The sequence below is a fragment of the Bombina bombina genome, chromosome 1 (genome assembly GCF_027579735.1).
Source record: "Bombina bombina isolate aBomBom1 chromosome 1, aBomBom1.pri, whole genome shotgun sequence".
In the NCBI taxonomy this organism is placed as follows: Eukaryota; Metazoa; Chordata; class Amphibia; order Anura; family Bombinatoridae; genus Bombina; species Bombina bombina.
Window position 1 is genome coordinate 267,475,338 of NC_069499.1, and position 17,154 is coordinate 267,492,491.

The 17,154-nt window shown below is 35.2% G+C and overlaps 1 protein-coding gene across 2 annotated transcripts in view; it reads left to right on the forward strand.

The window, feature by feature from the left end:
- The first annotated feature begins 985 nt into the window (after positions 1-985).
- The window catches only part of SPRED1 (sprouty related EVH1 domain containing 1), a 274,558-nt gene continuing 258,389 nt past the window's right edge, over positions 986-17,154 (forward strand). Inside the window, exon 1 of one of the 2 annotated variants that reach the window (XM_053697963.1) lies at positions 986-1,299. In XM_053697963.1, coding sequence (XP_053553938.1) covers positions 1,277-1,299 — 23 coding nt within the window. In that variant the 5' untranslated portion in view covers positions 986-1,276. The remainder of the gene's footprint in view (positions 1,300-17,154) is intronic. The other variant, XM_053697964.1, reaches the window with a different exon arrangement.

Sequence of the window (17,154 nt, forward strand, 5' to 3'; positions counted from 1 at the left end):
GGGGGGAGATAAGAAGCTTAGTTTTGGAGACACTCAGCTAATAAGATATGTGTGCAGATGACAAGGTCAGCAAGGTTAGGAGTTAAAGGAAACTGTAGTACAGTAACAGGAAATATCAATAGTGGTGTAGTGACTTCTTATGGAGTTGAGAGTTGCTCCAAATTTTCCTCATTCATTACTGTAGTGCCCCAATACCTGAATTGTGCAAACTGTCCTAAATTTGCTACATTGTGCTTTTGTATTTACATATTTAGTGTTCTATGCAGAGCAAATAGTAAGATGAGAGAAAATAGGTAGCAGATGATCAGGGCCCCACCATTCTTGATACTTAGCTTCATGGTCACCTTTTTTGCAAACCAATATGTTATGGTCTAAAACAAAGGTGTAGAGTTCATTCATTGGAGGATATGGGGTAGGAAAGAGGATCAGTTGCGGCAGACTTTGCTAAACATCAAGGTAATATAAAAATAAAGATTTTAGCATTCCAAAATGTGTCTTCATGAGGAGCACTGTTCCTCAAGACAATCTTGCATTTGCCATTCTGATAAGGATACCTGTTTGCCTCAAATCCCTTTGCACATCATAATTTCTCTCTTGTAAACATTTGGACTTTCCTCATTGTATTTAGTCTCATTTCCTAATCTTTTTTTTTTCAATTTCTATATCTCTTCCACATCAAGTTGCCACCCTATATCACTTTCTGCTATTTATGCTCATTTCATTGTTTCTTCCTATACACATGTTCACATTCTCCGTCCTTTCACACTTCTTATTTTTTACCACTTCTCCCATTTCATGTCTCACTCCTTTTTCATTATTCTTCTACTCACCCCTTCTCTCTTTTTATGTTTTTTCCCTACTTCCCTGTTTCTGCACTCACTGTCTTTCTTCCTTTCATACACCCTTCATTTAATTCTCCACTCCACCTCTTTAAACCCCTCCTCTTTCCTTACTCTTTCTCCCTCAATCATTCAAGTTCCTTTTCTCCCCCACCTCAACCTCTCCCCTTCCATGCTTCTCTCCCTCTACCCCTCCCCTCTCCATCTCTCTCCCACCTCCAGCAGGGGGAGTGCAGCGGGCAGCTCAAGGAGGTGGGGCCGCTGTAGATGCTCTCTCACACGGATGCTTGGAACAGGCTTGGCCCGGCCGCGACTTTTTGTATCAATATTCACGGACTCCTTCTCGAAAACTAATCGGCCTCAAAATAATCACCATGAGGCTCTCCAGGGAGCCTCCCCGCAGACATCCCCGGAGCGGAGCCCGGTGAGGGGGGACCATGAGCGGCGATCGGGAGCCAGAGTGAGTCACAGAGATATATATTACTGTGTAATAGAGAGAGAGAGTGACACGCTGGGCGTATATGATAAAATGCAGAATATCTTAGCTGTTTTGTGCTGGTAACTGTATACAGGCAGTTAAAGTGTGTCTATATATATATATATATATATATATATATATATACTATTTTGTTCTATACTGTATGGTTAAATGCATACTGAAATATGTAGATATGCTCATAATGTATAACAATCTTTACATGTAGTTCCATACTATAAGATATACGTGTGGGTTGTTTGCATACAATATGGAAAGAGAAGGTCTAAAATGCGTTAGACGTAACGAGTTACATACTGTATTACTGAGTAAGATATATATATATATATATATATATATATATATATATATATATATATATATATATATATTGTATAAAGAACTACGTTTTACAGAGTGGCTGTATTATATAGAGAGGTGTGTTATATATTATGTATATAACAAGCAACCTAGATTTTGGTAGTGCAAAATTATTTATTCTGTTATTTAGTATAATATAAAGCATTTAGGTCACATAATGTGTGTAAATATGTATTATTTATATATATATATATATATGTATATATGTGTGTGATTTAACATTAATGTGCAATGTTTAGGTACTGTTATACAGAATGTATGGTATATTTCATTTATTTTTTGTTTACATATTGTTGGGTGAGTCATATCTGCAATACAAGTGTTATATACTATTAAAACCTATATTTGTATTTCTATACTAATGTATAGGTGTTTGTAAAGATTGACACATTTCTACCAGTTTTAAGATTGGTGTTTATGTATAGGTAGAAATGAGAGACTTAGGAATTATGGCATCCTTAGATTTGTTGCTCTCTGATGAGCAATATATGCAGCATGGCTGTCCAGCCTAAGATTTGGGGGCAGAATGTGTCTCTACACTTCTCCAAGCTTAATTCTGTACATATATGACCTGGAAAATGTAATCCGTATTAAATAGTAATGTTCCTGTTCTAGCGGCAAATGTGTATTGTTATGCATAGTTATTCATTTATTATTATTTAATCAATATTTTGCAAATGTGTTTTTTCTAAAACACAGTGTTAGTTATTGTAAAAGGAAATCAATATGGGGCATATTTTATAATGACAGAAATCAAAAGTAAACTTTCTTGATTGAGAAAGAACATGCAATTTTTCAGTTTGCATCTGTTATCAAGCATGCCTCTTACTCTTCTTATACCTTGTTAAACTGTAACTTCTTTCCATGACAGCATACTGAGGTAGGCTCAGGAATGTGCACGTATTAAGTGCAAGCTAGCAGCTATATTTACAAAGATGTTTATAAGACTCTTGAGCCTACCTTAGTATATGCTTATGGAAAGAAGAGAAGCTTTGATAAAGGATACCAAGAGAATGAAATAAATGGAAAAGTTTTGTTTAAAATTGGGCACTGTATCTGAATCATGAGAGTTTAATTTTGACTCCAGTGTTCCTTACATAAATATAAACACTGTAATTAACAGCATCTTCATTTTGATTTTTAATGCTCGGTGCTGAAGCTTTTTCTTTAATCATCAGGGTAATTTATCAAAGCAAGTAAAGTTTTTTTAAAGTGGCAATTCCAATGTATTTTGCTTTCTGATTTATGCATCACTGGTACAGTCTCTAATTCACACTTATCACTTGCGTTTTCAAGCATTGAGCCTGTGGTTAGTACACACATTGACACTTCACTCATTCATCTGTAATTATTAAGTAAACTGATTACGGCAGACATTTATAACTTTTGTGAAAAAAGATTGACACCTGCCCCTGAGTCACATGCTTGTTTGATTCTCATATGTTTAACAGGTTAGGCTCTCAATAGAGATGTATTAACTTTGCTAGTTTTTTTTTTTTCTTCTTTCAACTATTTTATGGTGCCATGGTGGATATAAATGCATTGCACACACAGACTATTTAAAAAACTGTCTCTTTACACATCTATGCTAAGAGCCATTTTTTAAAAAATAGTCAATGATTAGCACACACAGGATATACATTCCTAGTATACACACTCACACACTGATAACCTTTTACTGATTCATGCACTATTATTAAGCATATCATCTGTCAATTGAATACATACCTGTTACTAGAAAGTACACTGAAACCTGTTTTAGTACATATACTGTCAGTAGTATGCACACTGCTACAAACCCTCTTTTCTCTTTCATGTTACTGCTACAATTCCTGTCCCTTATTTATACTCCATACCTGCCATTAATCTGTACGCAATAATACTTAAAGCAGATATATATATATATATATATATATAATTTTTTTTTCATGATTCAAAGTGTACAATTAAAAAAAACGAGCTTTCTAATGCACTTTTATCTTTACAATGTTTCAAGCACTGCAGCCCTAAAGGGCTCAATTTATCAAGCCCTTCTACCTTCGACTGCAGGTTTTCACAAGAGAACCTGCACTCAGGATTTATCAAGCGGCGCTCATCAGACCGCTGCTTCCCTACCCTCCCGACCGGGTAAATTGACAGGTCCTGCCTGCTTGTGATTGGCTGTGTGGTGCGGGGTTGCATGCCAGACCAAAATAGCGCTCGTGTGCAATGTTAAAATCGGGCTGCTGATTGCTGCCCGCCAGAGGAGATCTGGGGCAGACAAGGGTGAATATGTACGCCCCTATCTGCCCTTGATTGATAAATCGAGCCCAAAGTGTTCTTATCTTCACATTTCTCCAAACACTGCTGTCATATAATGCTCAAGTTGAATACAGGCTTCTTAGCTTACTTAGCTCCTATGCATTCATGAGAGCATACCTAAGTTTCAACAAAGGATAACAAGAGAAAGATGTATATCTTGAGACCTGAAGTAAATTGCATCCACTATATGAAGTTACACACTCTGATATATCGTCACTAATATACAACAGATATTTGTCATTAACTTAACACACATTACTTCTTTAGTGCACAGTCACTCAGTCTTCGGGCCTGTGTCTAGCGTACAGGATTTATACACACAGAAAATGTGTCACACTTACCTGGGCTACTGTCACCACATAACACACACACATTAATAATTGTACTGGCTAAGACCAGGTTGTGAGACCACTATCTTCCTCCTCTGTGGCATTCACGTGCACAGCTGGACAGATTCTGGGTCACATTTGTTGAACAGTAAATGTTGGCCACGTTTGTGCATATAAAATAATAAATTCAGTTTTGAGCATTATGGCCTAGTTTTGGAAGGGGGGGGGGGGGTGCAAAAATATTAACATCACTCTAACGCAATCAGTACTGCTTCTAGTTTTTGTACTCCAAACTTATTTTATCAAATTTGCTTCATTTTCTTGGTAGGTTAAAGGCACATTAAACACTTTGAGATGGTGATATAAAATGATAAATAGTATATATAAAAAAAAAACTTTCGTTATTTATTTTGGCCCCTTTTTCCTCTAATTCCATTAGAAATGGAGGTGCAGAACAATGTTATTTTTCACACAACCATTGGCTGCACATTCTATTTTAAATCTTCTTTATTAACAAACATAGGGTATTGGCTGCACATTTTAGTGACCTATTTATAATTGTCCCAAATTGGCAACAGCAGAGAAGGTAACCCAAGTTACAACATGGCAGCTTCCTTTGTTTTATAGACACTAAAACTTTACACTTACTTTGTCACTATTTAAACAGCTAATGAAACGTTAAAAAATACATCTACATGTTATTCTCAGACTAATATTTCCTTTGAATGCTTCATTCTATCTAGCATTTGTTTAGGAGCTGGTGATTGGTGACTATACATACATATATGCCACTTGTCATTGGCTCACCCAATGCTTTCAGCTAGCTCCGAGCAGTGGTTTGTTGCTACTTTAACAAAGAATACCAAGAAGTAATCTCTATCTGAATCATTAAAGACTTTTTTTTTTAGGGTTACATGTCCCTTTAATCACATAAGTCGTTTAACAGAAGCATGCAGGGTTAAACACATATTATTATAACCAAGCAATTTGTTTTTTTATAATAAAACCTGACAATTTGGAACATGTTGTTTATTACTTTTATGTTGCTAGTTTAAATTAAAACATTACGTATTGACTAATGAGTCAAAAAATAAAATTAGCCTACTTGAAATGTTATATTTCGTAGACATTTTCAGACTGACAGAAATAGGATTGTGGGGCTACGTAATATTACAGCCTACATTGTTTTTCAGTGCTCATCATTCCACTGAGTGTCTTGCAACAATCTGATTTATTGGGGAGAAAAATAAGTATTTCATATGTAGAGTAGTGTTACAGAAGAAGTGATAGCAAAATATCAGTAGGAATTCAATTATGTTAGGGATATATAAATATGAACTGTGTAATATTCCTTACATCTGTTTAAAGGGATACTAAACAGCCTGTTTCAGTGTTGTAACCACTAAGCAGTGGTTTATACTTAATAGAAATAATTGAAATATGTTTTATTATTTAAATGGATTTTAACTTTTTTTTTTTAACTTTTTGTCCATCAGTTAATGTTATAGTTCTACAATGAGGATGTGGTGTCTAGAGGAAGGCTTATCTAGCATGATGTCACGTTTCCAGGGTTGGTTTAGTATCAAAGGGACAGTTTAAACCAAAAGTTTTTTATTGTTTAAAAGATAGATAATCCCTTTATTATCCATTCCCAAGTTTTGCATAACCAACACAGTTATATTAATATACTTTTTAGCTCTGTGATTACCTTGTATCTAAGCCTCTACAGATTGCCCCGTATCTCTTTTGACAGACTTGCATTTTAGCCAATTGGTGCTGGCTTATAATTGCCAAAATTCACTGAGATAAGAGGCGGCCTTAAAGGGACAGTCAACACCAGCATTTTTATTTTTTAAAAAGAAAGATAATCCCTTTTATTACCCATTCCCCAGTTTTGCATAACCAACACAGTTATAATAATACATGTTTTACCTCTGTAATTACCTTGTATCTAAGCTTCTGCTGACTGCCCCCTTATTTCAGTTCTTTTGACAGATATGCAGTTTAGCCAATCAGTGCTCACTCCTAGGTCACTTTACGTGCATGAGCTCAATGTTATCTATATGAAACATGTGAACTAATGCCCTCTAGTGGTCAAAATGTATTCAGATTAGAGGCAGTCTTCAAGGTCTAAGAAATTAGCATATGAACCTCCTAGGTTTAGCTTTCAACTAAGAATACCAAGAGAACAAAGCAAAATTGGTGATAAAAGTAAATTGGGAAGTTGTTTAAAATTGCATGCCCTATTTAAATCATGAAAGTTTTTTTTTTTGGACTTGACTGTCCCTTTAAATGGCTTAGACATCAGCCTATACGCATACCTAGGTTTAGCTTTCAACAAAGAATACAATGAAAACAAAGCAAATTTGATGCTAAAGGTAAATTGGAAATTTGTTTAAAATTGTCAGATTTACTCATGCTCAGAACTGGCAAAATGAAACTTAAGTTTTAAAAATGTCTCCACACTCAGCACACTGAGGGGCTACAGTGATATTCTAAGTGCTAATTTTCCAAGGAAAACATTTTTTTTACAATCTGTTTCTTTTTATATTTAATCTCCCCCCAAAGGAGTGCTGTTTTATATCCCTTCAGATTATTTTACTCTGTTCTGTATTGCTATTAATTATATAATTTAAAAAATGGATTCTGTCTTGAAGATGAAAAAGTAAACTTTAAAACTGACATGTAAGATTATCATTTAATTAATGCTAAGTTTAGTCTATAATACAGAAAATGTCTATAAAGTAACATATGAATTAAACAGACATAAAAGTATGCACAATATAAAAGCTTTTTCATTCGCTATTGTACATTAAAAACATACTGTGCTGTGTTAGCTTAGGTGAAAATATAAGTGTGCAGAATTCTAGATATCCCTTTAAAAAATCCTTTATATCCCCCCAGTAAAGCAGGCAATAGCAGCTCTTATTATAATGAGCCAATTGCCTACTGATGAGATATAAGGCACACGCATGGTCACATGAGCAGAGAGCTCCTTATCTATTATGCACATATCCTCCACATGCCTCATTCTTTAGGTGAGTGCTATGTGCATTTGCTTATGAATTCATGTATGAGTTGTAACTGTCAAACGCATTGAAGGCAGTGGTGTTGTGTACATCGCATGTGCAGGACCATTGTGATCTCTTGGTACCTACCAAAGTATGCCTTCCCTGATTGGCTCTGACTAATGAGCCTCAGGGAGTGTGCTAGTGTCTTAATATTCAAGCCTTACAACTATGGAAACAAGGCAGTCTTGTAAGCTATATGAATTAACTTGGCATACTTTAAAAAAATAAAAATAATAATAAAATAACTTCCATGTTTCTTGGAAGTACCTCTGCAGAATTTGCATTTGATTCCTTCCAGAAGAGGTGACAAGGACTATTGATTTTCTAAACAGAATGTTTATACTGCAATTTGATACCTGCCTCTGAGAATACAAATGGCACACTGCCCAAAAAGTATGGAATTGGAGCTGCCTGAATAGTCCAATAGATATTTTGTGTTCCTGCTGGTAGTGGAGTGTAGCTTAATGGATTTGACTCCTATGTTTATAAAAGAGCAAGCACTAATTGGCTAAAATGCAACATTCTAAAAAGCACTGAGATAATGAGTCATCTACAGGAGCTTAGGTAAAAGGAAAATTATGTGTTAGTTATGCAAAACTGAGGAATGAGTAATAACGGGATTCTCTTTTTAAACAATAACAATTTTCAAGTAGACTGTCCCTTTAAAGTGAAGGTCAATTTTCATCAATGAGTGCCCGGTTTTTAAAAATACTTTTAAAAACAGGGGCACTTTCATTGATGAAAATTAACATTGCACTGGATTTGTAGAAATACTTTTACTCCTGCAAAGCCGGATCAACGAGCCCCCTCCTTCTTCTTCCTGCTGTAGACCACAGCAATGACGAAACTGGCTTCCTCCAATCACAGCCGGGCATCACGAGCTGGACGCTCTGGGGTGCAAGCCATGATTGGAGGAAGTCGGTTTTGTCATTTCTGACGTCAGTACAGAGGAACTGAGGCTTAGATTGGCGATCCGGTTTAGCAGAAGTAAAAGGTAAGTATTTCTTCAAATCCAGTGCATTGTAAATTTTCATCAATTAAAGTGCCCCTGTTTTTAAAAGTATTTTTAAAAACCGGGCAATCATTGATGAAACTTGACCTTCACTTTAAAGGTCTAGTAAAGTCAGAATCAAATTGAAATTGTTTGGATAGAGAATGTCATTTTAACAATCTTTCCTGCTGCGGGCAGAGGGCATGGGGGACATCAGTGGGTGTCTTAGGGGCTCTAAACCAGGATGCCAGGGCCTAATTTGAAGGTGCCTGTCAAATCTAACTTTATGTACCTGTAAATTCCATGCCTACACACTGTCAGTGCTGTTGTAGGGTCTGCTCCCTTTGTGTGCCAGTGTTGCTACTCTGCTTCTAATTACAGATCACATTGTTCACATGGCATGCTGGATATTGCAGTTCCATTTTGTGTACGGGAACTACATTCCCACCCAGCATGCCACACACAATAAAGTGCAACACTTTGAGGATGCAAGTTTTATAAACTCCTCTGTATGCATCTCTGCAGGCAAACCTTAGAGCCAGGGCAACCAAAAAAGCCCTAATCTAGCATATTTTGTTTGTTGCACTTCCAAATGGGTAAATCTGGCTCTGAAAAGAGTCGAATGTTGGTACCCGCTTTTAAAAAACTAAATTACACAACCTCTCTGGTAGACTAGAGATGGCTTTTGGGTTGGCACATACCAAGGAAAGTGATTGGCTCTAGGCATGTGTACTATGACCTGTTCTGCCAGAAAGAGTCTGACTCTTTTAAAACCTGTGCTCTTCTCTGAATATGTCAACAGGACCCTATATTGCCATCTATTCATGACATATATTTATGTCCAATTATTCCTGAAGCAGTTAAGCTACGCAACGGTGGTATTTTTTTATTTTGTGTGTGTATTTGAGTTTATGCTCTGATACATGACTATTAAAATAGAAAAATACTATCTGCTGAACCAGTGAAGTCCAGTACATAAGTCCCCTATACTATTGGCAGTCTCTTGCTGTTTTCCATCAGTGACACAGGTGAAATGAACTCCATATGCAAAGTATTTTGAATAGAGATGTATTCCAACTTAAATTATGGAAAAAAAATAATTCTTCATTTATCTTTTCTATTTCTCAGATTTTTACATTTCCTAATTAAAAGTTCTAGTTTTTTTGATGTTATACCATTTACTTTTAAGGGCTGTATTATACGACTAGACCAATCTTTATCATTGTGTAGTCTTTTATGTGGCCAGGTCTGTACCCAAAACTGTGCATAAGACCGATTTTATAATGACAGCAAACGAAATCTCAAAGAGATCTAGAAATTAAAACAAGATCTGTGCATAATTGCAGCTTTATATCTCTAGTTTTACTACAAGATTGATACAATAGTTTCCCCCTGTAGTGTTGTTTAAAAACCCTCATACTGTGGAAAAATGTGTTTTTTTTTTTTTGTTTTGTTTGTTTTTTACATCCTAAAACCCCAACAATACTAAATACTTCATACTATCAAGGTTTGTAGATAATGCCAGACAAAAGTAAACTGCAAACAGCAAAATGCATCGGCCATTCTAAAGTTATGAGCATTTGAAAATGAGTTGTTTAACCTGTAATTCTAACTATACAACATTTTGGGGGAAAACTCCCCTTCCTCATGTTAAAGAAAAACGGCATACTCGCCCTTTATAAACCATTAGACTCACCCACAGCATATGGGCTTCAGAAACACTGTGAAAAGGCGCCAAATCAGGTTTCCTTGGCAACCGCTAACATCACAAGCATTTTCAGTAACCACTGAAACCCGCTATCTCTGCAAAAAGAAACATGTAAGACTATAGATAAACTGATTATAGTTGCACTTAATGGACAGTGCATACATTTTTTCATATAACTGCATGTAATAGACACCACTATAAAAAGGATATGCATAGATACTGATCTAACAATTCAGTATAAAACCTTTTAGAAGTTTCCAGTTTATTATTGTTGATGAGGTTAGGCTGGGACACCCAGTGAAAGGGTATGAGAAAGCAGGAAATCTAGACCTAGGTCTACATCTGATACTTTGGGGCTTGGTTAGGAGTCTGAAAATGAGCTCAATGTTATTAAAAAATGAGCAGAACTATACATTGTTACAAAAGCACTCCCAGGTGGGCTATATAAATGGATAATCTATTAAACATTTATGCAAAGAAAAATCTAGTGTAGTGTCCCTTTCAGATAATATTCAACAAGAGGTTAAATAAGCAGATTATTAAATATTAAGTGATGGAGCCAGTTTTAGAAGTTAATATCAGAATGTCTGATCCTATATTAGAAGGCTTGTAAAATATTAATTAGGTGTGCAGTTTTTTGCATATCTTTGTGAAAATGCTTGTTTAATTATTTCATGTCCATGACCTAATCAGTATATGATTGTAGGCCATGTGAATGTGCATTCACCACTAGTCCATGTAAAGTCAATAAAATGCCTATATATTTATTTTAAACAATTTCTTTTAGAGTACAGTTATACACATTTTGCTGATTATGAACTGTTTCCTTCCATCACCTGATAATGCACTATCTACACCTTCCTCTATCATCAGCACTAAATTGGCTGTCGGGTACATCGTTTAATTAATGGTTTGTGCATTTTTAAGTAGTACCTACAGAAAGAGAAGCAATCTGCCAGGAACAAACAGCAGCACAGTGACTTGTTCTATTGCCCAGTTACCGCCTGGTAGTAGCTTCTTTTTACCCAATTGTGCTTATGACTGAGGAGAACTTTCCTGAAGTATATTAGTCTGATCCCCCCCCCCCTAACAGTCCAGCCCCGAAATACCAGGAATTCTCATCTTAAGGGAAATGGCAATGATTGTTTCCACCTCCTTTGGGCCTCCTCAGTTAGGTACAGCCATATCCCTCAAATAAGATTGGGCAAGAAATCCACAGACTTTTCCCCAGGGTCATAATACAAATACATTTTCAAGTAGTGGAAAGAGCCTGTGACAATAACAATTGTTACTCAATTAAATACAATAGTTTGGAGGTATTTTATAGAAAAATGCTACATACAATGAGATATATTTTGATACTTTAGATAAACTTATAAAATGATTTATCTAGAACAATAACCTTAGACTTAAAGGGACATGAAACTCAATATCTTTCCTTCATGATTCAGATAGAACATACAATAACAAAAAAAAACCTTTCCAATTTACTTCTGTTATCAAATCTGCTTAGTCACTCGGTATCCTTTATTGAAAAGCATATCTTGGTAGGCTCATGAGTTGGAAGCTAGCTGCTGATTGGTAGCTGCACACATATGCCTCTTCTTATTGGCTTACCAATATTTCCAGCTAGCTCTCAGTATTGCATTGCTTCTCCTTCAACAGAGGATACCAAGTGATTAAAGTAAAATTGATAATAGAAGTTACCATGAATGTTGTTTAAAAATGTATGCTCTATCTGAATCCTGAAAGAAAAATGTTGTTTCATGTCCATTTAAAGGGACATTATACACTAGATTTTTCTTTGCCTAAATGTTTTGTAGATTTATTTTCTGTTCTGGTTTTTAGACTCCTAACCAAGCGAAGCCACAACATTTTAGATGTATACTGATGTATACAAACGTCAGACTGCTGCTGTTTGTATAATGGGTCGTTTCATATGCAGGGGAGGGGGGTTCTGTTATCAACCTCTTTCAGTGGGTGTCCCAGGCTTATCTCATTAACAGTGTTAAATTGGGAGCTTCTAAGTGAGTGTTTTTTTTTTTTTTTAAGAAGGTTTTACACTGGATTTTTATATCAGTATCTGTGCATATTATTCTTTATAGTAGCATATTTTACATGCAGTTAAATGAAAATTGTTGTATACCCTTTAAGTAAAGTACTGAGAACTTTTTATAAAGGATTAGAATATAGACCAAGCATTTGGGTAAATCTTTCTTGCGCTGCTAATTTTAAAGGTAAGCTAAATCTCCTATGATATTCCCCCTTTAAATATCAATTCATGGTGGACAGAAAAGAGAAGTGGTAGGAGAAAAAGCGCAAATGGATGCTTAAACCTATACGAGTATGTCTTTTAGAAAGGAAAAATATTATTTCCAATACTTATTTAAACTAAAAATGAAGTCTGTTTGCAAAATTATGCCATGAAGAAAACGTATTGTACCCGTGTATTAATGCCTAAGAGTATTTAAGACAGCTAAAAGTACTGATTTAAATAAATTATATTTAATATGTTAAAACAAATGGTCTAAATGTTTCTAGTCATAGGCTCATTAATATAAAACATGTAAATTTGTTACAAATGGTTTCTCCTACCATTTGTAACAAAACTACATTTTTTTTATATTAATGAGCCTATGACTAGACACATTTAGACCATTTGTTTTAACATATTAAAGGGACAGTCTACACCAGAATTTTTATTGTTTTAAAAGATAGATAATCCCTTTATTACCCATTTCCCAGTTTTGCATAACCAACACAGTTATAATAATATGCTTTTATCCTCTGTGATTATCTTGTATCTAAGCCTCTGCAAACTGCCCCTTTTTCAGTTCTTTTGACATACTTGCAGTCTAGCCAATCAGTGCCTGCTCCCAGATAACTTCTTGTGCACGAGCACAGTGTTATCTATATGAAATACGTGAACTAACACCCTCTAGTGGGCAAAAACTGTTAAAATGCAATCTGAAAGAGGTGGGCTTCAAGGTCTAAAAAATTAGCATATGAACCTCCTAGGCTAAGCTTTCAACTAAGAATACCAAGAGAACAAAGCAAAATTGGTGATAAAAGTAAATTGGAAAATTGTTTAAAATTACATGCTCTATCTAAATCATGAAAGTTTATTTTGGCCTAGACTGTCCCTTTAAATATAATTTATTTGAATCTGTACTTTTAGCTGTTTGTCTTAAATACTCTTAGGCATTAATACACGGATACAATCTGTTTTCTTCATGGCATAATTTAGCAAAAAGACTTAATTTTTAGTTTAAATAAGTATTGGAAGTAATATTTTTCCTTTCTAAAAGACATACTCGTATAGGTTTAAGCATCCATTTGTGCTTTTTCTCCTACCACTTCTCTTTTCTGTCCACTTAGAATATAGACCAACATAGACAATTAATGGCTTTAAACATATGTCATTTAAAGCCCTACACAGCCACCCAAAACTGGATACAGTAGAATAGGTTCAATACTGCCTGTGTATATAACTATATACCGTTTGTATAGATGTATATAAATATTTGTATTTAGAATTTAGATAACTTTGTCAAAGCCTAAAGTATAGGCCATAATTTTAAGGTCAGATGGAAAGGACTGGTCGTTACGGCATATAAAACCACCATTGTATCATGTGCTGTTATACTGGGATTGCCCCCAGGGTAAGGCTTCCCCGTCTTTCTCAGTGACTTGTAAACTTCTATTTAGCTTAAAAACAAAACACCACCTGGTTAGAAACCAGATTAACTAAAGATATATCAGCATTGCAACTTTTCAAAACCCTCATAGCAATAAAATGTGCAAGACTGAAACCTGCAGACCTGAGCATATAATTATAGACACATACGGGAAGCTTTTGGTGTTAAGCGTTGGGTGCCTCCTTTCTGTTCCGTTTTGTTCCTGACCTAACACTTCATTGTCAGAAAAGAAGTCAACCAGTCTGAGGATAATAGCTGCATTGCAAATGGAAGACAGCAAAACGCAATGTAATTACTAATTGATTTTGCACAACCTTTATTTAGAGTCTGTAATTGTAATACTATCAGACATAGAACTGATATATTAATAAAAGAAAAGCCTGTGCAAACGACATGGTGAATGTGCAGACCTGTGGCTGCCAAATTGAATCCCTTTGCATTTCAGTTCATTGACGCCCACTCCCTCCTATAATGCAGTCCTCAAACTTCACTTTTTTTAAATCTGTTCGCTGCTGAAAAGGAAGTCCATATAGTTAATGGTTTTTGGGGAAAAAACATTTAAAGGGACATGATTATACACTAGATTTTTCTCTGCATAAATGTTTTGTAGATGGTTTATTTATATAGCCCATACAGTTGTGTGTTTTGTTCGTTTGTTTGTTTTTATGGATAGTTTTGCTTATTCTTAAATAACATTGCTCTGATTTTCAGACTTCTAACCAAGTTTTAGAAGAATACTGATGTATACCTACTCCAGCTTGCTCCTGTTTGTGTAAAGAGTATTTTCATATGCAAAGGAAAGGGGAGAGTGTCTGCTTTTTCCCACTTGTAGTTGGTGTTCCAGTAACCTTTTAAACAGTGCTAAATCGGGAGCTTCAAGTTTTTAAACGGTTTTGTACTGGATTTTTATATCATTATCTGTGCATATTATTCATTATAGTAGTGTCTATTGCCTGCAGTTATATGAAAATTGATTTATACTGTCCCTTTAAGAAAGCATAAGCTTAAATTAAATGTAATAAATAGACTAAAAGAAGAGAGAGAGGGGATCAGATCCATTTTATGATGTACTTTTTTTTTGGATGTACTAAAAAACAACTTTTGCATTGCTATGTATTTGGAGTCAGTGAAAGTTATGTTTGTGATTTAGATCACATTTTCATTGACTGATGCTACTGTAATGCATTTTATAATTTCTGCTAACAATAGAAGGCTAATTTTATTTTATACTTTTCTACTAAGGGCCATGATTGTTTAGTAAGCAGTTTAGTAATTCCTGCTCTGTCTGACTAGGCATGGTTGTGCTCAGAAGCAGTATGTACGTGTTCAGTGTCACAGTAGTTCCAGATGTTCACATGTTCAGTGTAACTGTAATCAAATCTAGTTCTGCTTTTAGTGATCTGAGGTCTACTTGTACTTAGTATCACACTGATCCCAGATACATATTGATTAATATGAAGCCTGTAATTTAGGAAACCGTTCTCCAACCCAGTCAATTCCTATGTTATTTTGTGGAACCTTTCACTGAGAATTTGAATATTAAGCATGTTGATAGCAGGTTTCCACGTGCTTGGGGTATCCGTGATTTCAGATATACATGGACATACATTTCTACCATCATAACAAATGGCTAAACCATTTTATACTGTTTAACTGGGGACCCCAGAGGCAGAACATGCTGTGATGTGAGATGTCAGAAAATGCAGCCTGTCTGCAGAAAGAATGGGACTCTTGCAACGCTGTCCTATTTTCAACCGCTGCAATACATGATAAAACTTTAAAAATTGCTTTATCCTCCAGTTAATCAACACATTTTAGTTGAGCTATAGTGTAATAGTCTAATTTAAAAATGGATTTTATTTCAAAATGACCTGCAGAAAATTGTTCACAAAAAAAAATAAATCTCATTGCAGAAATTGAAAAAAAGTTCTGCCTCTGGGCTGGTGACTAATGCTGTTTATTGCAAGTAATGTAAATAGATGTTTTTGCTCACCTGTTATTCACAAAACATCTAAAAATCCACTTACCTCAACATAATGGAAAGAAACTGCATATCCTGCTTTGTTCAGTATTATACAGTTGCAGTACTCTGAAGCACTTTTTCAGTCTTTGTCTTCTACACCACAGTGAACATTACAGTTGCTCATATGATTTGCCAAGTACTCTCTTGCAGTCCTTTTTTAAATGTGTTCCAAGTGTTTTACATGACCTCGTCACTACATGTTAGTTTTATCATGTTTACCAAGTGTTTTACATGACCTCGTCACTACATGTTAGTTTTATCATGTTTACCAAGTGTTTTACATGACCTCGTCACTACATGTTAGTTTTATCATGTTTACCAAGTGTTGTACATGACCTCGTCACTACATGTTAGTTTTATCATGTTTACCAAGTGTTGTACATGACCTCGTCACTACATGTTAGTTTTATCATGTTTACCAAGTGTTGTACATGACCTCGTCACTACATGTTAGTTTTATCATCTTTACCAAGTGTTGTACATGACCTCGTCACTACATGTTAGTTTTATCATGTTTACCAAGTGTTTTACATGACCTCGTCACTACATGTTAGTTTTATCATGTTTACCAAGTGTTGTACATGACCTCGTCACTACATGTTAGTTTTATCATGTTTACCAAGTGTTTTACATGACCTCGTCACTACATGTTAGTTTTATCATGTTTACCAAGTGTTGTACATGACCTCGTCACTACATGTTAGTTTTATCATGTTTACCAAGTGTTGTACATGACCTCGTCACTACATGTTAGTTTTATCATGTTTACCAAGTGTTGTACATGACCTCGTCACTACATGTTAGTTTTATCATGTTTACCAAGTGTTTTACATGACCTCGTCACTACATGTTAGTTTTATCATGTTTACCAAGTGTTGTACATGACCTCGTCACTACATGTTAGTTTTATCATGTTTACCAAGTGTTGTACATGACCTCGTCACTACATGTTAGTTTTATCATGTTTACCAAGTGTTTTACATGCCCTTGTCTCTACATGTAATTATATTGTATGTCTTCCAAGTGTTTTACATGCCCTTGTCTCTACATGTAGTTATATTGTATGTCTTCCAAGTGTTTTACATGCCCTTGTCTCTACATGTAGTTATATTTTATGTCTTCCAAGTGTTTTACATGCCCTTGTCTCTTCATGTAGTTATATTGTATGTCTTCCAAGTGTTTTACATGCCCTTGTCTCTTCATGTAGTTATATTGTATGTCTTCCAAGTGTTTTACATGCCCTTGTCTCTTCATGTAGTTATATTGTATGTCTTCCAAGTGTTTTTTACATGCCCTTGTCTCTACATGTAGTTATATTGTATGTCTTCCAAGTGTTTT